Source organism: Sapajus apella, unplaced genomic scaffold (assembly GCF_009761245.1).
Source record: "Sapajus apella isolate SASKATOON/1434 unplaced genomic scaffold, GSC_monkey_1.0 scaffold1, whole genome shotgun sequence".
NCBI lineage: Eukaryota > Metazoa > Chordata > Mammalia > Primates > Cebidae > Sapajus > Sapajus apella.
Window position 1 is genome coordinate 45,840,140 of NW_022436941.1, and position 25,730 is coordinate 45,865,869.

Consider the following 25,730-nt stretch of genomic DNA (forward strand, 5'->3'; position numbering starts at 1 on the left):
GTGACTTCTGCAGAGAAGACTTTTAGCAACTGAGGTGAACTAGCAAGACTAGTTCACTTCCTTTTTACCACATCTTCTAATAGCATTTTGGCTTCTCTTTCACTGAGTTTTTATAATTGTCATTTTATCTTTATTTGTGTGATCACTTAAACTACATATGTATCTTCCACTAAATTCTATAAGAATAAGGAATTTCTGCTTTTTGCTTACTGTTATGTGTCCATGGTTTAGCATATACAAGTTAAACAATAAATATTAGTTGGATGAATGAATGAATGAATGAATAAAAAAATTCAAACTTGAATTGTGTCCCCTAAGTGCTAAAGTATTGTATTGTATAGTATAAGTGCTATATTAAATGGTAGGAACATTTGATCTGTGTGCTAAGGCCCAGGCATGGGAGGCATAGTCTTAATGAGGAGGTAACTACTAGTATCCTTAGGAGAGAACATCTAGGGAGGAGGACAAAATGAGTTTTTGGTCTCTCAACTGCTGCTGACAAACTGCTCTGCAGGGCTGAGGAAAAGAGCTTAGAAAGCCTGTGCTCTGATGAGGTACCAAGCGTTGACATAGCATCAACAGCCAGGGGAGAAGTAACTAGAGCTTTTAAACAGTAGAGGTCTTAAATGGCTGTTCCAGAGTATGGATGGACAAGCAGCTATCTCTTTGAAACAGTTTTCAGAGGGAAGTCAGTGTCTGCCAAACAATTATTTTAAAAAAGTGAAAATGTCAACTGAACTAGGTATTTACCATATAGACATGGATATATTAAGGTTTACGTCTTTTCTATCATGGCTTAATATATTACATAATTAAGAATATGGAGATGAAGCCAGCAATGTGATAATAGAAAACAGCCATAGGTTTTCACATTGGATTGCATACTTGTCTAGTTTTGTGGTTTTGGAAAGTTAGCCTATGGGTGCTTCAGTTGAGTTTACCCTTATATGAAACAGTTTATATTTTGGGGAGGATGTTGAGACATAAACACAATACAATCTTATTGTCTTATTGATCTTCTTGAAGAAAGTATGCAACCCTATGGTCTACTTCCCCCATCTTAAAACATCTTCTTCCCTTCACTTCTGAGATACTGTCATGATAGGGTCATGATGACCCCATGAGCTCAAGTGCCTCAGTGGCATTCATCACATAAATACTAAACTGTCATTCATAACTGCTGTTAGTAAACAGCTATATATTTCAGAAAGTGGCAAGTTTGATCAATTATCTAAACATGTGAAGGGACTTACTTCAAGTATGATAAAGTGGAAGCAATGTTGAACCACTTTCTCAATGGGTCAGGAATATGATGCTAGGGGAGACTTTTCCTGAACTCCCCATAACAGTTCATTATCTGACAGGCAGGGACCAATAATAAGTCAATGGCTCCGGGAAGATAACTTGTGCTTCTCAAAAGAATGGCTGAGTGATTCAATGTTGTCAAATATCTTAGTAATTCAGGTGCTAGGGTAGTATTGATAGGAGAGAGCCCAAAACTGATGGCTGGAATCTAATATTAGTCATACACCAGGTAATATAGATACAACCAACCTTGAAAAAAATATGATTCTTAAAAACATCAATACACATTAGTGGACAAAGCTCTTAAAAAAATCAAGCGGTGTGGCTGGCAAGATGGCTGAATAGGAACAGCTACAGTCTGTAGATCCCAGGGAGATAAACACAGAAGGCAAGTGATTTCTGCATTTCTAACTGAGGTACCCAGCTCATCTCATTGGGACTGCTTAAACAGTGGGTGCTGCCCACTGAGAACAAGTTGAAGCAGGATGGGGCATCGCTTGACCTGGGAAATGCCAGGGATTGGAGAACTCCACTTGCTAGCAAAGGGAAACTGTGAGGGACTGTGCCATAAGGAACAGTATACTCTGGCCCAGACACTATGCTTTTCCCATGGTCTTCATGACCTGCAGACCAGGAGATTCCCTCGGGTGCCTACACCACCAGAGCCCTGGGTTTCAAGCACAAAACTGGTGGCCATTTAGGCAGACACCGAGCTAGCTGTAGGAGTTTTTTTTCATACCCCAGAAACACAACAAAAAAAGAAAATTTCAGGCCGATATCCCTAATGAACATCGATGTTTATCAAATCCTCAATAAAATACTGGCAAACAGAATCCAGCAGCTCACTAAAAAGCTTATTCACAACAATCAATCAGCTTTATCCCTGGGATGCAAGGCTGGTTCAACATATGCAAATCAATAAACGTAATCCATCACATAAACAGAACCAATGACAAAAGCCACATGATTATCTCAATAGATGCAGAAAAGGCCTTAGATAAAATTCAGCACCCCTTCATGCTAAAAACTCTCAAAAAACCAGGTATTGATGGAACATATCTCAAAATAATAAGAGCTATTTATGACAAAACCACAGTCAATAACATATTGAATGGGCAAAGCTGGAAGCATTCCCTTTGAAAACTGGCACAAGACAAGGATGCCCTCTCTCACCACTCCTATTTAACACAGTATTGGGAGTTCTAGCCAGGGCAATCAGACAAGAGAAAGAAATAAAGGTGTTCAAATAGGAAGAGAGGAAGTCAAATTGTCTCTATTTGCAGATGACATGATTGTATATTTAGAAATCCTTATCATCCCAGCCCAAAATCTCCTTAAGCTGATAAGCAACTTCAGCAGATTCTCAGGATACAATATCAATGTGCAAAAATCACAAGCATTCCTATACACCAATAATAGACAAACAGAGAGCCAAATCATGAGTGAACTCCCATTCACAATTGCTACAAAGAGAATAAAATACCTAGGAATACAACTGACAAGGGATGTGAAGGAACTTCTCAAGCAGAACTACAAACCACTGCTCAAGGAAATAAGAGAGGACACAAACAAATGGAAAAACATTCCACGCTCATGGATAGGAAGAATCAGTATTGCGAAAATGGCCACACTGCCCAAAGTAATTTGTAGATTTAATGCTATCTCCATCAAGCTACCATTGACTTTCTCCCCAAAACTATAAAAAAAACTACTTTAAATTTCATATGGAACTAAAAAAAGCCCATATAGCCAAGACTAATCCTAAGCAAAAAGAACAAAGCTGGAGGCATCATGCTACCTGACTTCAAAGTATACTGCAAGGCTACAGTAACCAAAACAGCATGCTCTGGTAACAAAACAGATTATATAGACCAAATGGAGTAGAACAGAAGCCTCAGAAATAACTCCACACGTCTACAACCATCTGATCTTTGAAAAACCTGACAAAAACAAGCAATGAGGAAAGGATTCACTATTTAATAAATGGTGTTGGGAAAACTGGCTAGCCATATGCAGAAAACTGAAACTAGAGCCTTTCCTTACATGTTATATGAAAATTAACTCAAGATGGATTAAAGACTTAAATGTAAGACCTAAAACCAGGAAAACCCTAGAAGAAAACCCAGGCAATACCATTCAGGACATAGACATCGGCCAAGACTTCATGACTAAAGCACCAAAAGCAATGGCAACAAAAGCCAAAATTGACAAATGGGATCTAATTAAACAAAACAGCTTCTGCACAGAAAAAGAAACTATCATTGGAGTGAACAGGCAAACTACAAAATGGGAGAAAATGTTTAGAATCTATCCATCTGACAAAGAGCTAATATCCAGAATCTACAAAGAACTTAAACAAATTTACAAGAAAAAAAAACTCCATCAAAAAGTGAGTGAAGGATACGAACATACACTTTTCAAAAGAAGACTACTATGCGGCCCCCAAACATATGAAGAAAAGCTCATCATCACTGGTCATTAGAGAAATGCAAATCAAAACCACAATGACATACCATTTCACATCAGTTAGAAAGGCAATCATTAAAAAGTCAGGAAGCAACAGATGCTGGAGAGGATGTGGGAGAAATAGGAATGCTTTTACACTGTTGGTGGGAGTGTAAATTAGTTCAACAATTGTGGACAACTGTGTAGCAATTTCTCAAGTATCTAGAACAAGAAATACCATCTGACCCAGCAATCCCATTACTGGGTATATACCCAAAGGATTACAAATCATTTTACTATAAAGAAACATGCACACGTATGTTTATTGCAGCACTGTTCACAATAGCAAAGACTTGGAACCAACTCAAATGCCCATCAATGATAGACTGGATAAAGAAAATGTGGCACTTATACACCATGGAATACTCTGCAGCCATAAAAAATGATGACTTCATGTCCTTTGCAGGGACACGGATAAAGCTGGAAACAATCATTCTCAGCAAGATAACGCAGGAACAGAAAACCAAACACCACATGTTCTCATTTATAACTGGGAGTTGAGCAATGAGAACACATGGACACAGGGAGGGGAACATCACACACGAGGACCTGTTGGGGGTTGGGGGACCAGGGAAGGGATAGCATTAGGAGAAATACCTAATGTAGATGACAGGTTGATGGGTGCAGCAAACCACCATGGCACATATATACCTATGTAACAAACCTGTACATTCTGTACATGTATCCCAGAACTGAAAGTATAATAATATAAATAAATAAATAAATAAAAGGCAAGTTCTGTATATGCAGGTGAGTTCTATCTGATATCTACTTATTAAATCATCTTTAAATATAAATATCATAGAGACTTTGCTATACCCATTATAGAGATTAAAACATATGCAGACATTTTCAGTGCTATAACTATGTATAGTTTACACACTTCTGGTTAAAGTGAAAAATCAAATATTTTGGGTTCCTCTCAACATTTTTTTCTTAGGCACTAAAATTATCTTCCTAGAGAAAGATGACACAATTGCTTTAAACATTTGTCTTTACTTCTTTCCCCAGAAAGACTTTGAAGGATACATTATGGAAAACTAAGAGTAGTACAACGGCAATATGGGGACTTCTCTTCTCCTTTTGTTTTCTCATATTAGGGCTTTCATCCTCAGTGTCTCTTTAGTTATGCCCTTGCCTTGGTTCTCTGAATCGTGTAACTTATGGTCTCTGGTATAAACTTCGCCCAGTAACCCTTGCCAGGAATCATCTGGTTGAAATCAATTTCTGGATACCTTGAATAACATGCTCCAATCTGGGAATAAGGTTTGAGAACACATAATAGATTTTGGGTCAAAAACATGATATTGTCAGTCAGAGGGCTGAATAAATCCAGACATTCTCAATGCTGGAAACTACAATGTATGCACCAAATATCAATCAGTTTGAATGAGAGAAAAAGTGGAGTAATGGAATAAGCATGGGTTTGAAGTCAGAGAGATCTGCGTTCCAAGTCCCAGTAGACATACTGATTAGCTTGGACTTGTTTCTCAATATTCCTGAAACAAGGATTAGGTGAGAGGAACACTAAATGCCCTCATACACATCCTATTTTGAATTTCTCCAAGCAGCAAACCCCAAGACAAGGATTCAAATAAATGTAGTTTATTTTTTAAGTAGAACAAATACTGGAAGAGGAGTGGATAAGTGATATTAAGAGAGGAAGATAGCAAATAAAAATTTGTGTAATCAAGCTAACTACCATAGGAGTGACCAGAACTTAAACCTCTGGGGAAAATTTTGAGAACCAATATAAAATATATGTTTCAGAGTTATCCCAGCAAAGGAGCAAGGATGCTGAGGTATTCATACACCAACTCTTCTCAGTCATTGGTTGAGGGTCACTCTGATGGTGTTAATTCCTGGCCCTTGCAACCTGTCTTGCTAAAAGGTACAAGAAATGCAGACTCTAACAGATGTAAATCAGGCTAGTGTGAACTGAGAGATAAGGGCAAGAGGATGTGGGGTGATATAATTTGGCTCTGTGTCCCCACCCAAATCTCATCTTGAATTGTAATCTCTACATGTCGAGGGAGGGACCTGGTGAGAGGTAATTGGATCATGGGGGTGGTTTCCCCCACACTGTTCTCATGATAGTGAGTTCTCATAAGATCTAAAGGTTTAAAGGTGTTGGCAGTTCTCCTGCTTCCTTTCTCCTGCTGCCATGTAAGATATGCCTTGCTTTCTCTTTGCCTTCTGCCATGATTGTATGTTTCATGAGGCCTCCCAAGCCATGCATAACTAGGAGTCAATTAAACCTCTTATATTTACCCAGTCTCAGGTAGTTATTTTAAGCATTGTGATAATAGACTAATACATGGGGTCATTGACAATGTCTTCTATGGCCCTACCCTTCACACTACCGAGGTCTGCTTATTCCCTATGCTAGGTTCCCTGAATTCCATCATTGATTGTTCAGGGTCGTAGCTGCTTACAATTTATTTATCTATGTAAGCTTAATGATAATGGACTTAGTAGGACAGGCTACAGTACCCCTTGCTCTAGATATTTCTGAATCTGCAAGTCATATTCATTATTATATTCTTCCACCACCCTTTCTCTCATCACTGGTCATCATCTCTGCTGATTTATGTTATTTGCTGGGTGTGGTCACTGAGACCTTCATCCTCGAGGTGCTGAACTTCTGTTTACCATTCCCTTATCAGACTTGGTTACTGAAGTCTTCTGTATGTGATTATTGTCAGTCATGAAAGCATTGAGAGATGCCCTGGTGAATCTCTTGAGTTACAGATACACCTCCCTGTTCCCCTTATGCAGTAGAAAGCCCAGCTTCTCATGATAAATAGGGTTAATCACCCTTGCCAGCATAGTAACTCCTTTCTTTTCCTGATAAACTGCTGGCATGTGGAGCTAAAAATGACCAGATGGCAGCTATAACTTTAGATTTAGTGGAATTCTAAATGGTCTCCTGGTAGAGCTGTGTATACCCCCATCCCACCCCACCATGGAAACCAGAACCTCTGCTTCTCCAGAGTTTATAGATATTGGCAGTAGAAAGCACAAATTTGCCAAGTGGATAATCAGAATCTTTGGTGGGAGGGGCTGCTCCTACTTTCACCCCTTGTCTCTCAGACCTATGTAGTTTGTCTGTTGGGGTAACAGTACCATATAATGACTGTTGGTTCAAAGTAAACATCAAGTCTTGAGGGACAGTATTCCAGCACCACTGTGTGTCATTCCCAAGCTGTGAACTTTGGGGTCCATTCCAATTCTCTGCTAGTCTTGCAGCTTTGGCGTCATATATAAATGATAGGAACAATGTATCCCATGGTCATGTGTCCTGAGCAATAAGGGTACTCATATCTCAGTCTGAACCTATTGCAGAGCCTTCTCTTGGCCCTAGCCTTACCTCACATCAAGTTGGAAGTCAGGACAGTATGGACTGATAATGACTAAGATTCTGTTTAACCATTCTATTGCAGCATGAGTATATATCAAAAAAAATTGAAGAAAGTATGGCAACTAATTGATGAGTTTTCATAAACATATCTGAATGTAGCTTAGATTTTTCACAATGATTTTATAAGAATAGATTGATAGTTTCATAAACCAATAATGCTTGGACTCCATTACTACTTGGAATTTAAAAATTCTTGAGGCCAGTTTGTGCCCCAGAAATACAGCACTTAGTAGATATAAGCTGAGTACAACCCAGCCATAAATTCATCCTGTCTCCTAGTACAAGATTTCTGAGTTCTATAGGATTTATATTAAATTTTTCCCCTCTTTGTATTATAGTGGAATTCAACGTGTACATATTTGATACATACATACATGTATATATATGTATATATATATAAAATTTCCCTTTCTGTCATTTTTTGTAAGGCTAATCTCACTTTCACAGCTCCACCAGCTCAAAGGCTGAGGGAACATATGCTTCTCCATATGCCCAACACAGATTCCTCAATGCATTTATTACTCAGAGCTTGGTGATTGAAGAATGTTTGTACTATTTTATTTTTCCTCATAGTGAGTCATTCTACTGTACATTTCAAAATCTGTGATAAGTTGAAAGATCCAAGAATTGAGGTACATGTCAACAAACAGCTTTCCATCTGGTAAATGAGAGATTTTATTTATAATCAGGTATTCAGATACAGTGGTATAAAATGACATTCAAATCATTTTATTTCATGACTGAAGGGCTAAGCAAAAACACTAACCACCTCCAATCCATTCACTGCACGGCAACCAGATCAGTAATCCCCTCTGCCTTAAACTCTCCAATGAGTCTAAAATCCACACCTTGAGATATTGTGACCCTCCATGATCTAGCTCTCGGCTCCTTCTTCAGACTATCTCTCAAAGATTCTCCTTCCTTTCTACACTCCAGCCAAATGGGATCTTTCCGTTAGCACAACTCAAGTGTACTATATAGGTAGGAAATGTTCAAAACCCAAGTCAATTTTAATGTACAACTTACTACAAAGTAGAATTTTTCATCCATTGAACCCCAAGAGAGCATCTAGAAGTTAGGGTTTAGGGTTTAGGATGGAAGTAGGGACAGCCATTGTGAGGATCTGCTTTAGATTTTTAGTCCAAAGGGATCACCTAGTAAATTATTCCTTTGGCACCATATTTGGGACTACTGCAAAAGCCAGACCCAGACTAATCTGCAAAAGTAATTCAGAACTCCTGGGATGTTCAGAACTGACAGACTTAATTCCTCTGGCCCTAGAGTTTAGTAATACCCTTCTTCTCTCTTTACCACCCACCCAAGGCAGGAGGTTTCCTAGCTAACAATGCCCCACCAGTTGCCTAAGGAGTTACTCCAATTTGAGATATGTTATCAGAGTTTTAAATGGGAAGCCTGAGTTGGTCCAAAGTTCAAGCACAAGCTGACAGATTTTGTGCATCATAAGGTTATGAGATGTTCCAAACACCATTCCAAACCAAGGGGGAGGTGTTCTGAAACTTTTTCATTTTGTGTCTTTGAATCTTCTCATTTTGTTTAAGTCAGCCTTTTGGCAAAGCGTCCTCATCATTTTTTTTTGTCTCTAAGTTTGCCTACTCATTTATGAGCAGAAAGAATCAATCGGTTAACATTTAGAAAGCCTTTAAATTTGCTTAGTTCACTAAGGAAGCTTTGGGATATAAAGCAAGTGTCTTCACAAAGTTTGAATCTGGGTGAATTGAACAGATAAAACTTTAATTGATTAAATAATAAAGTGCTAAAATGTGTAAACTTACCACTGTGAGGAGAAATTTTTAGTGAACACTTCACAGGGACAGTGAAAATTTTGCTGCAAATTAAAGGAAGAATAGGATTAATATAAAGATAAACTACTATTGGGAGTTCGTTGCAAGGATGGTATATCAGCTCTGGCTGTTATAACAAATATACCATAGACTAGGTGGCTTAACAAACATTTACTTCTCATGGTTCTGGAGGCTGAAAGTCTAAGGTAAGATACAGTACAGTTGGATGTTGGTGAAGGCCTTCTTCCAGGTTTCTCATAGCGAACCTCTTGTATCCTCATGCAGAAAGAGGTCAGACTAACTCTCTGGCCTCTTCTTATGAGGACTGTAATCCCATTCATGGAGTCTCCACTCTCCTGACTCAGCTATCTCCCCAAGTCCCCATTGCCAGATACGTTGGGATTAGGGTTTCAACATACGAATTTTGAGGAGGTGAGACATAAACATTTAGCCCATTGTAGGTGCAGCTAAAGTGGACCTGTATGGCACAAAGGCAGAGGCAGGAAAGAAGATACTAACTGGTCCCTACCCCTACTGCCTGTGCTTCAGAAAGCACAGGCCTACAACAGTGGTTCTCAAGCCTTACCATGCATGCATCAGAATCTCCTCGAGAAAGATTGTTAAAACACGGATTTCTGCCCTGCACCCACCCCACCCATACCCAATCGCCCTAGAATTTCTGATGGGATGAGGCTGGAGAATTAGCACATTTCACAAGTTCTCAGGTGGGGTTGATGCTGCTGGTTTGGGGCCCAAGCTTTGAAAACTACTAGTTTAGGCTGTGTTGATAACTGGATGGCTCACCACAAAGTAAATTGCATCTGCTGATGATAATGCTGCAAATTGCCTCTCTCAGTGATACCCTTTGCTCTGCATTACTTTCCACCCTGAAGTATACAATGCTCCCATTCTCACCTCTACATTGCTCAGTCCACCTTCCCTTCCCCTTGCCGCCCTATTCCCACATTCTTAAGGCTGTCACCAGATTGAGTTTAACCATTTCCTGCCTTTTTTTGTTGTTGTTCTCCTTGTAAGTTGATTTCCTGTTTTGTGACTGTTAGACAATCTAAATTTTAGATTTCTAGATTTTAGAAGGGAAAAGTAAATAATGTTATCAGTTTCTTTGCTCTCCTGCTGATTCATTGGTAAATGAAAGTGGTGATGTGAGAGACCTGATTTCTATTTTCTGTTCAAAACTGATGATAATTTTTCAAGCAGAAGCGTATTTGCCTTGGAATTCTTTCCCTTTGATGAAATGATTACCCAAGTCGGTAATAGTGTAACTGCAGTGGTTCTGATAATTGCATGTTGATATAAGGCTTTACATATTAAATAATTAGATTACGGTTGACCCTTGACAGAAGCTTCGAACTTTTTTTCATCTTCAATCACAGTACATAGCAAATTACAAACTAGCCAAAGCCATCAAAACTTCTTTCCATTAATAATGAAAGGAGTTAATAGCACACAGTAGGCATTCATATATTTGGCAAATGAACAAATGCATGCATTCAAAATAAATGCATAACTGATTTTTCTTTTCGCCAGGAAACAAAAACAGACATAGTTCCGTGAAATATAGGCATGGGTATTTTGTATCAGTTTTAAATTTGGCAGGCTATCAAGTGTTAATTTGCTTTTAGCTAGTTGAGATTAAATGTAATTCCTTCCCCAGGCAACCCTAAAGTAAGTAAGCATGAAAGCATTTTTAGAGTAATCTGGGAGGAATTGACATTTAAAGGAGTTAGCATTACATCTGTACTTTAAGGCTATTAATTTCATAGATAAATTAACTTCATTACTCCATCTTTATCTTGCATTTTGAAAGGACTCCATCAGCTGGAGGACTGAAAGCCGAGGGTCAATTGAAACTGCTCTTATCCCAGCCAGGTTGTAATTGGAACTTGCTTCTGGAAACCCTACTGCATCATGATGGACTTTTGCTGAGAATCTTGCTAAAAAGCTCAAGTGAGTATTTGTAGTTATAAGAATGTCCTTGAAAAACCTAGTCATTGCTCAAGTTGAATAACATTTTTTTCCTAGGCAAATATTGGAAGAAGTATGTAAACCAATGGCATGTATTAACAGTCAGTTGGGTTAGCAACAGGCAAAAGCATTACATCACTTTACCAACTTACTTGAAAGCATTTGTAGGACTCTGAATAAGAGAAAACTATATTTTTATATGACACTGTTCTATCACAAGTACCATTATATAGAAATGTATCCATATGCAGGGTTTGAAATGCCTAAAATAATTGTAAGAATGCAGTTATATTTCCAAAGCACAAGTCTGAATTAGACCTAGACACACATGCACACACACATACACACACACACACACACACACACACACACACACAGAGAGAGAGAGAATTAGATTAACACTGGGAATTTGAGTGTATCATGAAGAGTGCTTGTGCAACTTACAAACAAGCAACCTGTGGCCTACAGCTATATCCACTGGAACATAGAGTAGGAATCATCAGAAATTTTTGAATGGAAATTGAGGAGTAATAGAAGACCATACTTCTCTTAATTACTTCCCCCCCCATAAATGCTTTTTAAGAAAGTGGTAAGTAATGTTATGTCTATATAATAATACTTCTCATCGCTGTCCCACTTCATCTAGGAAGAGTCTAACCATTTTCACATACTCCTGTGCATCTCTCCTATTCCGTACCACAAGTGAAGCCTGATTAACTTTATCGATTACTAGGTTCACTGTAGGTTTCCCAAATCAAAATCTTTTTTCTATAGTTGCTCATCACCTGTAGGACCAAACCCAGGTCCTTTCACTATCCAGATATAATCCCAGAATAGCTTTCTAACCTTTTCCCCCACTATTTTCCTGCACACACCACCCACTTACTCCTGTTCCAGTTGTTGTCCCTAAAGCCCAAGAATGTGTTTGCTCCACACCTTGGCTCATCTGTCTTTCCTACTTAAAGACCTGCCCTAAACAACTTGGCTTCCACCAGTCTGCAAAGGCCAGCTGATGTTTCGGAGCTTTGAATGCTCTATCTCACACTGATCTCTTCCTCCCTGACCTTCATAGTGAACTTTCATCTTGGTTACTTTATTTGCCCTTAGCATGTGCTGCCTTATATTTTTATTGTGTTTATATATGAATGAGGCAAATGCCGTTAGGCCTTACCAGCCTGTTAGTATACAAATGAGCTTATAGCCTTCCCTTGTCTAAATAGCTCCAGTCATTTCTGGTAATTTTTGTTTTCTCATATCTGCTCAGGACCAGTTCCCCATATTCTCTCCCATCCACCTTGATGTTTGCTTCCCAAAAGGCACTTAGGAGTGGTGTATCTTGTGAGAATATTGCATCTCCCCAGTGCTCTCCAAACTGTAAAGCTATGTAATGCCAATGGTCACCACAACTCCTCAGGCCACGCTGTGTTCCAAGCAGAAGGGCAAAGCTTGCTCCCTCCCAAACCTTGAATCTGCTTTTATTTCCTTAGCTCCCAAACAGTACTGTTTGGGCCTCTAATCTCACAAAGTTTATCTGAAAACAATTTATTTAGCTTCAAGCCTAATGACCACTCTCCTAGAGAAAACTCACACTAGGGAAACTAATTCCTGAAGTAACCAACATTTGTTGTTCACTTATTAGTTATCAGGTACTATGCTAAGCATTTTATACACGTTATCTAATTTGATTCTCTTTATAATCTTACAAAATATATACTATTGTTACTCTCATGTTAAACATAAGGACATTGGCATTGAAGATAAATATTACTTACCCAGAGATACACATATCTGACAAACAGTGAGTAAATCTAGATTTTGAACCCAGCCAGAGCTTTCTGTCCCCTGCCCTTCCAATACAAATACTCATGCAAATTAAACCCTGAAGGGGAATAGCAGTAGTATTGGCAAGAATTATTATCTGTACACCTCAGGTTGGATCAACCAGGACATCTTGGTACACATGCATTTAACTTGCCTCTCCAGCTTGTTAGGCAAGGTAGATTTTTATATTCCTCCTTAAGCTGGCACAATGCTTTTTACATAGAGAGTTCAGTAAACAGTGCTTGGCAAATCAGTGATCAATTAGAATATAAAACACAGTGCTTCCCTTAAACTTTATAGTCTAAGTGTTTTTCAGACAAAGAAGCTATGTGACAAGGATAGTATCTGACACAGCTGAGAGTTACTCTGATGTAATTGTTGAAACTCACAGGCATGGTCCTATAAGAGGAATGGTCTCTATTGGATAGAATTATGGAGAATAGATTGCAAAATCAGTTGAGATAAGCCTTTTGACTATATTGAGATAGCCACTAACTACAGAAAGTACGATTTAGTTATGACTATTTAACCATATTCTCTTACAAATGAATCCTACATTTACTTATCACAAATAATTATGTCCACCTTCTGGTATGTATAACATGATGTTGTTTCAAAAAAAACTTAGAGTTATCAAAGGTGTCATATTGTACTAATTTTAGTTCTGGTTCTTATGTAGTAGAGCAGTGTATTTATTCAATCTGCTCAAATATCCATCATTTTTAACAAAGGCTATTAGACTACGTGGTTGCTCTGGTATTGTCTTGTATTGAATTTTACTAGCTACTTCAAACACCACAAGGATAAAGTGACTGAATTTACTAATCAGTTGATTGACCTACTTCTTAATCTCCAATAGAATTCATGTCACTTCCAATTAGAAAGAATATATTCACAGAATATTGTTAATTATACTAATATAGACATTATTATGCACATAAAAATTAATTTGTAGTATTTTTATAGAGATTTTATTTTTATTTGATTAAAAGTCTCACAATATTTTCAAAGTACCATTTTGTAATTTAGAAGCTTGATAATTTTAGGAAATATTAGGAAAGCAAAATCTGTGAAACCCCATCTCTACTAAAAAAAAAAATACAAAAATTAGCTGGGTGTGGTGGTGTGCGCCTGTAGTCCCAGCTACTCGGGAGGCTGAGGCAGGAGAATTGCTTGAACCCGGGAGGTGGAGGTTGCAGTGAGCCGAGATTGCGCCACTGCCCTCCAGCCTGGTGCCTGGTGACAGAGCAAGACTCTCAAAAAGAAAAAAAAAAAAAAAAGAAAGCAAAATCTTTGAGTAAAATACTCTGAATTATATATTTCAAGCAACATAATTATCAGCTTTTTGGGGATATTTTTTAAAAATAAATAAATAGTGTGTTTTTCATTTTTAAGCTAATAAGCAACTTCAGCAAAGTCTTAGGATACAAAATCAATATGTAAAAATTGCTAGCATTTCTATACGCCAACAGTGAAGCCAAGAGCCAAATCAAGGATGGGCTCCCATCCACAAGTGCCACAAAATGAATAAAATATCTAGGAATACAGCTAACAAGGGAAGTGAAGGACCTTCACAAGAACTACAAACCACTGCTCAAAAAAATCAGAAATGACACAAACAAATGGAAAGACATTTCATGCTTATGGAAAGGAAGAATCAATATTATGAAAAGGGCCACACTGCCCCCAAAAATTTAAGATTCAATGCTATTCTCATTAAAGTACCATTCTTCACAGAACTAGAAAAAAACTATTTTAAAATTCATACAGAACCGAAAAAGAGCCTGAGTAGCCAAGGCAATCCTAAGCAAAAAGAACAAAGCTGGAGACATCACACTACTGGATTTTAAACTATACATCAGGGCTACAGTAACCAAAACAGCATGGTACTGGTACAAGAACAGACACACAGACAAATGGAACAGAATAGAGAACCCAGAAATAAGACCACACACCTACAAATATCTGATCTTTGACAAACCTGACAAAAACAAGCAATGGAGAAAGGATTTCCTATTTAATAAATGGTTCTGGGAGAACTGGCTAGCCATCTGCAGAAAATTGAAACTGGACCCCTTCCTTACGCTATATACAAAAATCAATTCAAGATAGATTAAAGACTTAACTGTAAAACCCAAAACCATAAAAACCCTAGAAGAAAAACTAGGCAATATCATTCAGGACATAGGTATGGGCAAAGATGCCATGATGAAAATGCCAAAAGCAATTGCAACAAAAGCAAAAATTGACAAATGAGCGTAAACTAAAAAGCTTCTGCACAGCAAAAGAAACTATCAACAGAGTAAACAGTCAACCTACAGAATGGGAAACAAATTTTACAGACTAAGCATCTGAAAAAAGTCTAATATCCAGAATTTATAATCAGCTTAAACAAATTTATAAGGAAAAAACAACTAACCAGATAAACAAGTGGGCAAAGGACATGAACAGACACTTCTCAAAAGAAGATATACATGCAGCCAACAATTAAATGAAAAAAAGCTCAACATCACTAATCATTAGAGAAATGTAAATCAAAACCACAATTAGATACCATTTCGCACAAGTCAGAATGGCTATCATTAAAAAGTCAGAAAATAACAGATGCTGGAAAGGTTGTGGAGAAAAAGGAGCAATTTTACAGTTGGTCGAAGCATAAATTAGTTCAACCATTGTGAAAGACAGTGTGGAGATTCCTCAGAGACCTAGAGACAGAAATACCATTCGACCCAGCAGTCCATTACTGGGTATATACCCAAAGCAATATAAATTGTTCTATTATAAAGATGCATGCATGCATATGTTCATTGCAGCACTATTCAAAATAGCAAAGACGTGAAATCAACATAAATGTTGGTTGATAAAGAAAATGTGGTACATATACAACATGTAAAGAAAAGGAAATAAAATGTGGTATATATATACCATGGAATACTATGTAGCCATAAAAAGGAATGAGAGCATGTCTTCTGCAGGGACGTGGATGGAGCTACAGGACATTTTCTTTAGCAAACTGACACAGGAATAGATATCCAAATACCACATGTTCTCACTTATAAGTGTGAGCTAAATGATGAGAATACATGGACACAGAGAGGGGAACAATCCAAGCCTGTTGGAAGGTTGGGGGTAGGAGGAGGGAGGGGATCAGGAAAAATAACTAATGGATATTAGGCTTAATACCTGTGTGATGAAATAATCTATACAACAAACCCCCATGACACACATTTACCTATGTAACAAGCTTGCACATCCTGCACATGTACCCCTGAACTTAAAACTTGAAAAAAAAGAAAAAAAGTGTCTTTTTCATCTAATTAATAAAACTTAATTTTGTGGCTGGGCGTGGTGGCTCAAGCCTGTAATCCCAGCACTTTGGGAGGCCGAGGCGGGTGGATCACGAGGTCAAGAGATCGAGACCATCCTGGTCAACATGGTGAAACCCCGTCTCTACTAAAAATACAAAAAATTAGCTGGGCATGGTGGTGCGTGCCTGTAATCCCAGCTACTCAGGAGGCTGAGGCAGGCGAATTGCCTGAACCCAGGAGGCGGAGGTTGCGGTGAGCCGAGATCGCGCCATTGCACTCCAGCCTGGGTAACATGAGTGAAACTCCGTCTCAAAAAAAAAAAAAAAAAACCACTTAATTTTGTGTTAAATTGGCTTAGTAATAAAAATGCAAAAATATTAAGTACATGTATTTATTACATATTTTTTAAAACAAAGTTCTCTTTGTTCAATAAGCAATTATTGAATTCTGTTGGGTACAGAGTTTTTCTTGATAAACAAATGCTATGGTTTGAATGTCTCCTTCAAAACTCATGTTGAAATTTAATTGCCATTGTAAGTGTTGAGAGGTGGAAACTTTAAGAGTTGATGAGGGCATGAGGACTGTGCCTTCATGAATGAATCAATGCCATTATCATGGGAGTGGGTTAGTCATTGCTCAAGTGGGTTCCTAATAAAAAGCATGAGTTCAGCCCACTTCCCTGTATCTTGTATGTGGGCATCTGCCTTCCATCCTTTCACCATGAGATGATTCCCATTAGATGCTGGCACCATGCTCTTGGACTTCCCAGCCTCCAAAACCGTAAGCCAAATAAACCTCTGTTCTTGTTACATTACCTGGTCTGTAGTATTGTGTTACAGTCACAGAAAATGGACTAAGACAATAACCATATACTACAAAGATTAAAGCATATGGGATTTATCTCATAGTGAAAGTGATGTCTGTGGCTTTTTGCTTTGCTTTATGGAAACCGTTTATCTGAATTTATATGTGTTTTAAATAATCGACAGAGCCTATAAGAAATGGCTATCTTGTAATCTGAGATGCAACTTCAATGAGCTTCAGAAAATAACAAAATAAGTGAGTGATTAGGATTTATAATGTATACTTCATAGGCTGCAAACTTTTAGGAAGTGGAGTTACGTTTTGCCATGTATAATAATTCTCTCTGTATAAAATATATTGCATTTTGAAGGAATGATTACATTGCCAAAACTTAGTAAAAGTGAACTGATTTCACATGGTAGGTAGCTTTTAACACTCTGGGTACAGTTCAGTTGGCAGGAGAAGGTAATGTTTGTTGATTTTAAGTTAGGTCATCTTAAATCTGTAGGGAAGAAACTCTCAATTACACATGATCACAGATTTTAAAATTGTGAGATACTATTTTGAATTATTGACTTTTAACACCCAAGGCAATTGTTCTGGTAATTATCTTGCTGAGGCCACATGGCCTTGCAGATTTCTTACATGTGTCATCAAAGGAACAAATATTTGGCCATTTCCCAACTGTTAGCAGGTAACCTTTCCTGCTAGTGACATTTGAATGAAGTGTGACTAACACTCTTTCCTTTGCCTAGTGTCCCAAGATTAATTTCCAGTAAAACTTCTAGGCTTCTGATAATATTAATTTGTAATATAATAACAATAGCAAACTAGTAAATGCATACTATTTAACATGTTCCAGACATTGTTTCTAAGTAGTTTGAATGTGTTTACTTATTGAAATCTCGTAACAGCTCTGTGTGGTATGACTGTCATTTCCCTTTTAGAGATGAGGAAACTGAAACACAAAGAAATCCAAGTTGCACTACTAGTAAGTGGCAAAGAAGGATTTGATCCAGACAGCTGGCTTCCAAATTCTGTTTCCATTCACCATAATACACGGCATCCAAGCAGAGCCACAGAACATTTAACAAATAGCAGTATTGCATAATTCATGGGAACTATCAGAAACCTCAGTAGTAGATAATTTTCATAGTACCTTCTGTACTTTTTAACTTCATGACAAAGTGTCTAAAGATAACCAAGGAAAAGATCTAGAGAAAATTCTGGCTAAAAGGCTACTACCGCTAGCAAGTAACTGTTGACTTAAAATGAATGACTCAACTCAATTTATCTTACTGTATAGTTAATATTTTCTTGGTCTTTTAGGTAATATAAGGCATATCATGGTAAAAGCTTGGTGTTCTATTGTGTATGATGTGTGTGTGTGTGTGTGTGTGTGTATGTTTGCTGCTATTATTATTATTTTTTAGTTCTTTATTATTAGACATGGGGTCTTGCTATGTTGCTCAGGCTGGTCTCAAACTCCTCGCCTCAAGCAATTCTTTCACCTTCACTTCCCAATGTACTGTGATTACAGATGTGAGCCACCGTGCCCAGCCATGTGTTTTGTTTTATAAGTGTGACCAAAGTGCAATTTAATAACTGCCTTGGGGGAGGTGACATGAAATAACCCATTGTTAGCCCACTTAACAGTGATGTCATAGGCTGCTTTTGCTAGTAATGATGTCTGCACTACAGAACTCTAACTTGTTCAATCCTTTTTTTGTTGTTCTTGTTATTTTCTTTACTAAGAACAGTAGAACCATATTTGTGTGTCACCATATGGGATCCTATCCAAAGATCCTAACCAAGAATGGCTGATGAACTAGTTTAGAGTTATTAGTGGGCTCCATAAAACTATTAGTCCCAGAAAGAGTTACCATTTAGGTTCTTTTGAGACTACATGAGGGTGAGGTGGGAGTGGTGCTTCTAGAGGTGGTGGTGGGATATGTAAAATAAGGCTTCTTGTCCTTAAAGTGCAAACATATTACTTGTGGATCTGGTTAAAACTGCAGATTCTGATTCAATAGGTCTTGGGTGGGGCCTGAGATTATGTGTTTCTCTAATTAACTCCCAGGTGATGCTGCTCCCACTGCTGCTGGTTTCTGGGCAGCTTTCTCAGTTGGGATATCAAACAAGATATCTGCTGCTATAGAATGCAACAGAATTTGAGTATGTGGCTTGTCCTCGTAACATATTATAGGTTTATAAAAAGACAATTTACTTAAAAATTATTATAAACCATTTAATCAGGACATTCACAGTGGTCAGCAAGCATAATCTTATTCACATACAGAACTGATTACTCCCTTGCTAAAAACTGATAGTGGCTACCAATGTTTTTAGAGTAAGAACCCTAATCCTTGCAACACCAGCAATCTCCTGCATGCTCTACATGTGGCCAACTTGTCCAGTTCATTGCATTCTACTCACCCCCAGCGTAGCATGCTCCAACACAGGGTCATGCATTCTCTGGTCTAGGTTGTGCATCGTAGATTTGTATATTTATAATAGCAATCTCCCTGCAGAAGTTACCTGAAGAAAGGGGCAGCTGCTCTAACACCAGTTAGAGCAATTGTCCCATATGCCAAGTTCTTTCCTGCTCAGAGCCTTTGAAATGTTGTTTTTGTTTTTGTTTTTCTGCCTAGAACCTTCTTTGTCTCTATTTACCTGGCAAATGTGAGTCACCTTTTAGCATAAATGTTATTTCCTAGGAAGTCATCCCTGGTCATCTTGGCTGGGTGAGATCCCACTGTACTTCTTTTTGTCATAATTTTAAGTGAAATGTTAATTGATATAATTGGTATTTAATGTGTATTTCAGCCACTGTGAGTTTTAGGAGGGCAGGGATAGCTTACCATTTTATCCCCAGTGCCTGGTCTGGTTCGTGACACTTTAGACTGGTACTGAGAGCATAGAACATGCTTTTAAAAAGTATTCATTGAATGATTGCAGGCCTTTTCAATTTCCATGACAATTCTGCTTTATTCGCTGATCCCTCTAAACTCTCATTTTTTCATTTCTAAGTGGGCTAATAATATTGACCTTATTAATTAGTTTTGAGTTTTAAAGAGTAAATAAACATAAAGTACTCAGTACTGGCATATAGTAGACACTTATGTTAGATTCTTTCCATTTTTTAAAAAAATACTGAATGCCTGGAAAATATGTCTGATGCATTTTTTTCTCCTCTGATTACTCCTGTGCTCTCTATGCAATGATTTCTCCCTCTGCTGCTCAGTAACCCTCTCTTTCCAACTAAGCATACTTGTCTCCTAGGGGATGGGGTTCTCCCTTTTAGATATCTTTGTGCCTGGGAAGGTGTTACCCCAGCAGCTGTCATCTATTTGAAGATGAGAGGTAGACCAAATAAATATTCTCAAGTTCTATATATTTAGGACTCCTTAAGAGCCTTTGCAAATAGCTTGGGAGATTGGCAGTTTGAATTTTGCTATGATGTTTCACCTGCATTGAATCAAATCTAATCTAGTTTGGCAGTGACTACAATATTTTACATTCTCTCTCTTCATGGAACTTAGAAAACGTCTAATATGACTATAGAAATGTGTCTTTCTTTAGTAGTTAATGTGCTTCCAGTATTAGTATGTAAAATGACTGGGCATTATATTATAAGTAATACTATTATCATAAATTTCTGCAGCATCTTTTCCCAAGCATCTCAAATGATTTAACATATCATTTCAATTATGACCCAGGATTATTAGGACCATTTTACAAATGAGAAAAATTAGATACAGAAAAATTGAGTACATTGGAGTACATTGCCTACTTGATGTTTTAAGTGGTCCTTGTTAGATGAGCCATTATTTCGTGAAAGTCCATTGTTTTTAAATGAATTCTAAAATGAAAACATGAGATTTTGTGAGGATGATTTTTAAAAATAAGAAGTAATATTCTTCTGATTTAATTTCTGAAAATGTTTTATTTCTTGGTTTGTTAAGTAAATTCTCTATTCAACTAATATTTAGTGAGCATCAAGCATGTACCAGGCACTGTTTTAGACTACAAATACAATGGTAAACATGCCATGCCAAATTTCCTTCATACATTCAGAGCACCAGGTCACCTGGATAAGCAGGCTGAGCTGTCTACCCTTTCTGTGCAGAGATTCTGGTGCAAGGGGACCCTCTCTACTATACACCCAGGCAGGTTTCCAGGCTTTCAGAATACCTGCTTGCTTCCTCCAGCAGCATGAGTTGCTCCACCCGTCCTGTGCAGAGATCTTGCTTGCTGTAGGGGGTCCTCTCTGCTCCATGAACAGGCAGATCTCCAGGCTTTCAGAGCACCACTTATATGGATCAACCAGCCTGACTTGCCCCACTTTTCCTTGGCAGATTCTGGTGCAGGGAAGCCTTTCTACTTCATTCCCAGGTAGAGATCCAGGCATCTGGAGCACTCACTCTCCTTGATTAGAAGTTTAGGCCATCCATCATACCTGTGCAGAGCACTTGGAGCCAAGGTGGTTTCCCAGCTCCAAGCCTAGGCACACTTCTGGGCACTTGGCGGCTGCTTCATTGTATTTTCCCTTGGCACTGATGCCTGTGCCTGACATCGGGGGACCTGTAAGTGAACCTGCCTGGTATGGCTCAACCTTTTGTGACCCCTGCCTCCCCTTAGGGCTGAGTAGGGAGGTCAGACCACTGTACATCCCATGAATCAGCCCACTGCCTGAAGCAATAGAGAGCCTCTGCTAGTAAACCCAGCCACATTGGCCACAGCCAGTTTTTAACCTGTAAGTGCCATCTATGGGCTTGTAGGTTGAATTCCACAACCCAATATAAAACCTGCCAAAAGAAGTGCATATGTCTATAGAAGCAAAGCCAAAAGACCATACCCAGCACTCTGTACAGTCACACCCCCAAGAAACAGGGGAAAAAGGAAAGGGAAAGAAAAAGAAACACTTTAAGGAAATAAAGAAAAAGAAAACATCCTACCTGCATGAAAATAACTACAAAAATTAGAAATGCTAATGTCTCCAGATGAGAAGGAAACAGCACAAGAATTTTGGCATAATGAAAAATATAATTATAGCGATACCACCAAAAGATTACACTAGTTCTCCAGCAATGGTTTGTAACCAAAATGGAAACTCAGAATTGACAGGAAAAAAAAAAAAAAAGAATTGAAAGCATGGATTGCAAGGAAGCTCAATGAGATCTAAGACAAGGTTGAAAATCAACACAAAGAAGCTTCTAAAGCAATCCAGGAAATTAAGAAAGAACAAAATAGCTTAAAAATAAATAAATCAGAGCTTCTGGAATTGAAAAACTTATTTAAGAAATTTCAAAGTAAAACTGAAAGCTTTAACAATAGACTAGTCCAATCAGAAGAAAGAATCTCAAAGCTTGAAGACTGCTCTTTTGAACTAACTCAGACAAAAATAAACAAAACATAATTTAAAAAATAAACAAAGTCATTAAGAAATATGGTACTATGAAAAGTGACCAAATCCATGAATTATTGACATCCTGAGAGAGATGGAGAAAAAGTAAACAACCCAGAAAATATACTTGAGGGACTAATTCAAGATCGCCTGCAAGATACTATACAAAACGAACATCACTAAGGAATATAGTCATTGGCCTATTCAAGATCAAGGCTAAAGAAAAAAATCTTAAAGGCAGCTAGAAAAAAAAGGGCAGATCACGTACAAAGAGAAGGCCAACAGGTTAACAGCAGGCTTCTCAGTAGAAACCTTACGAGCCAGTAGAGATTAGGGGCCTATTTTTAGCATTCTTAAAGAAAAGAAATTCCAAACAAGGATTTCATATTCCACCAAACTAAACTTCATAAACAAAGGAGAAATAAAATCTTTTCCAGACAAGCAAGCACTAAGGGAATTCATTACCACCAGAGCAGCGTTACAAAAGATTCTTATGGGAGTTCTAAATATGGAAACAAAATGAAGATACCTGTTGACAGAAAAATACACATAAATACATAGCTCACAGACCCTATAAAGCAACCACACAATAGAAACTACAAAGCAACCAGCAAACAATTTAATGATAGAATCAAAACCTCACCTGTTAATATTAACCTTGAAAGTAAATGGCCTATATGCCCCCACTTAAAATGCACAGAGTGGCAAGTTGAATACACACACACACACACACACACACACACACACACACACACACACAGTGTCCTCTGCTGTCTCTAAGAGACCCATCTCACATGTAATGACACCCATAGGCTCAAAGTAAAGGGTTGGAGAAACATATAGCTTGCACACAGAAAACAAAAGAGAGAAAGGGGTCACTATTTTATATCAGGTGAGATATATTCTAAATCAACAACAGCAAATAAAGAAAGAAAGGCATTACATGATGACAAAGAGTTCATTTTAGCAAGCACACTTAACTATTCTAACTACATACACACCCAACTTTGGAGCACCTGGATTCACAAAACAAGTACTTCTAGACCTATAAAAAGGTTTAGACAGCCACACAATAATAGTGCAGGAGTTCAACACCCGACTGAAAGCATGAGACATATCATCAAGGCAGAAAATTAAAATAAAAGTTGATAAAAAAGAAAATACTTATTCTATTTAAAAATTGTCTTTATACAGCTTATATTCTGGGGAATTGATTGTTGAGGGAAAAGTGGAAAGCACAAACTTTATAAACTGATATAAAAATTAGGTAAGTTCAGCTACTAATAATAAGTACCATGAAGTACTTTTAATTCTTTTTTTGAGGCAGAGTCTTGCACTGTTACCCAGGCTGGAATGTAGTGTTGCAATCACGGCTCACTGTAACCTCAATCTCAGGCTCAAGCAAACTTCCCACCTCAGCCTCCAAAGTAGCTAAGACTACAGTATGCACCATCTCACTTGGCTATTTTTAGAAACATTTTGGTAGACGTGGCATCTTGCTATGTTGTCTTAAACTCCTGGTCTCAAACAATCCTCCCTACTCGACCTCCCAAAGTCCTGTGATTACAGCCACCATGCTTAGCATGCTTTTCTAAAATAGGGTGACTAATAGAGATTGACAGATTGAGTGATAAGGAAAGACTGTATTGAAAAGCTGACACCTACTTATACTTACATATGGCTTCAGAGTAGATGGAAAATGTCCTTATTTAGTATTAGCTATTTGTAACATATGTACACTCTTCCAATATTCTCGTACAGGGGCTGGCAATTTTTTTTATATACCTAAGACCAGATAAAAAATATTTTAGGCTTTGTGTACCATACAGTCTTCATCACAGTTATTGAACTGAGGGAAGAAAAAGTACTATCTTTTCTTCACCAATTGCAAAGTTTTTGGCTGACACCCCATAACAAAGGACAAATTAACAAGAGGACAACATAAAAATGTATTTAAGGGTTTTTTTTTTTCACTATTCTTACCATTTTAATTGATACATAATATTTTACATATTTATGGGGTACATGTGAGTATTTGTTAATGCATAGAATGTGTAATGAGCAAGTCAGAGAAGTTGGGGTGTCCATCACATTGAGTATTTATCATTTCATTTATATCATTTCTATGTGTTGGGAACATTTTGAGTCCTCGCTTCTAAATACTTTGAAATATACAATAATGTTGCTAACTATAGTCACCCCACTCTGTTGCTGAACATAAGAATGTCTTTATTCTAACTGTATGTTTGTAACCAGTAACTAAATTTTCTTCAGTCTCCTCTGACCCACACACTATTCCAAGCCTCTGGTTTCTATCAGTTTATTCCTTACCTCCAATAAATCAAGTTTTATAGCTTCCACATATGAGTGACAGCATATAGTATTTGTCTTTTTGTGCCTAGCTTATTTCATGTAAGATAATGATCAGTTCCATCCATGTTGCAGCAAATGACATGGTTTTATTATTTGTATGTTCAATAGTGTTCCATTGTCCATATATACCATATTTTGTTTATCCATTCATGTGTTGATGGACACTTAGGTTGAATACATGTCTTTGCTACTATAAATAGTACTGCAATAAACTTGTAAATGCAGATATCCTGTTGATATACTGATTTCTTTTCCTTTGGGTAGATATCTAGTAGTGGGATTGCTGATTAATATGGTAGTTCTGGCCAGGCATGGCGGGTCATGACTATAATCCAAACACTTAGGGAGGGTGAGGCAGGAGGATCACTTGAGACCAGGAACTTGAGACCATCCTGGGCAACATAGCAAGACCTTGTCTCTACAATACTACTACTACTAATAATAATAATAAAAAAAATTATCCAGGCATAGTGGCATTAGCCTGTAGTCCCAGCTACTTGGAAGGCTAAGGTGGGAGGATCACTTGAGCCCAGGAAGATCAAAGCTTCAGGAAGCCAAGATCACACCACTGCACTCGAGCCTGGAACAGAGTGAGACCCCCATCTCAAAAACCAAAGCAAAAACGAAACAAAAACAAACAAACAAAAAAAACCACACACACAATGCCATATGGTTGTTCTATTTTTAGTTTCTTGCGAAATCTCCATATTGTTTTACATAGTGGTTTGTACGACTTTACATTCCCACCAACAGTGTGTTAGTGTTCCCTTTTATCCAGATCATCACAAGCTTTTGTTATTTTTGTCTTTTTAATAATAGCCATTCTTTTTTTTTCTTTATTTTTATTTTTATTTTATTTATTTATTTTTTTTTTAAGTTTTTTTTTCCCCATTTATTTTATTGCATTTTAGGTTTTGGGGTACATGTGAAGAACATGCAAAATTGTTGCATAGGAACACACGTGGCAGTGTGATTTGCTGCCTTCCTCCCCATCACCT

General features: G+C 37.7%; 1 protein-coding gene across 5 annotated transcripts in view; it reads left to right on the top strand.

Moving 5' to 3' along the window:
• KIAA0825 (KIAA0825 ortholog) overlaps positions 1-25,730 on the top strand; it is a 461,146-nt gene that overhangs the window by 150,538 nt on the left and 284,878 nt on the right. For all 5 annotated transcript variants that reach the window (XM_032271836.1, XM_032271256.1, XM_032272732.1 and 2 more), the window contains one exon: positions 10,862-11,001. In XM_032271836.1, coding sequence (XP_032127727.1) covers positions 10,862-11,001 — 140 coding nt within the window. The remainder of the gene's footprint in view (positions 1-10,861; positions 11,002-25,730) is intronic.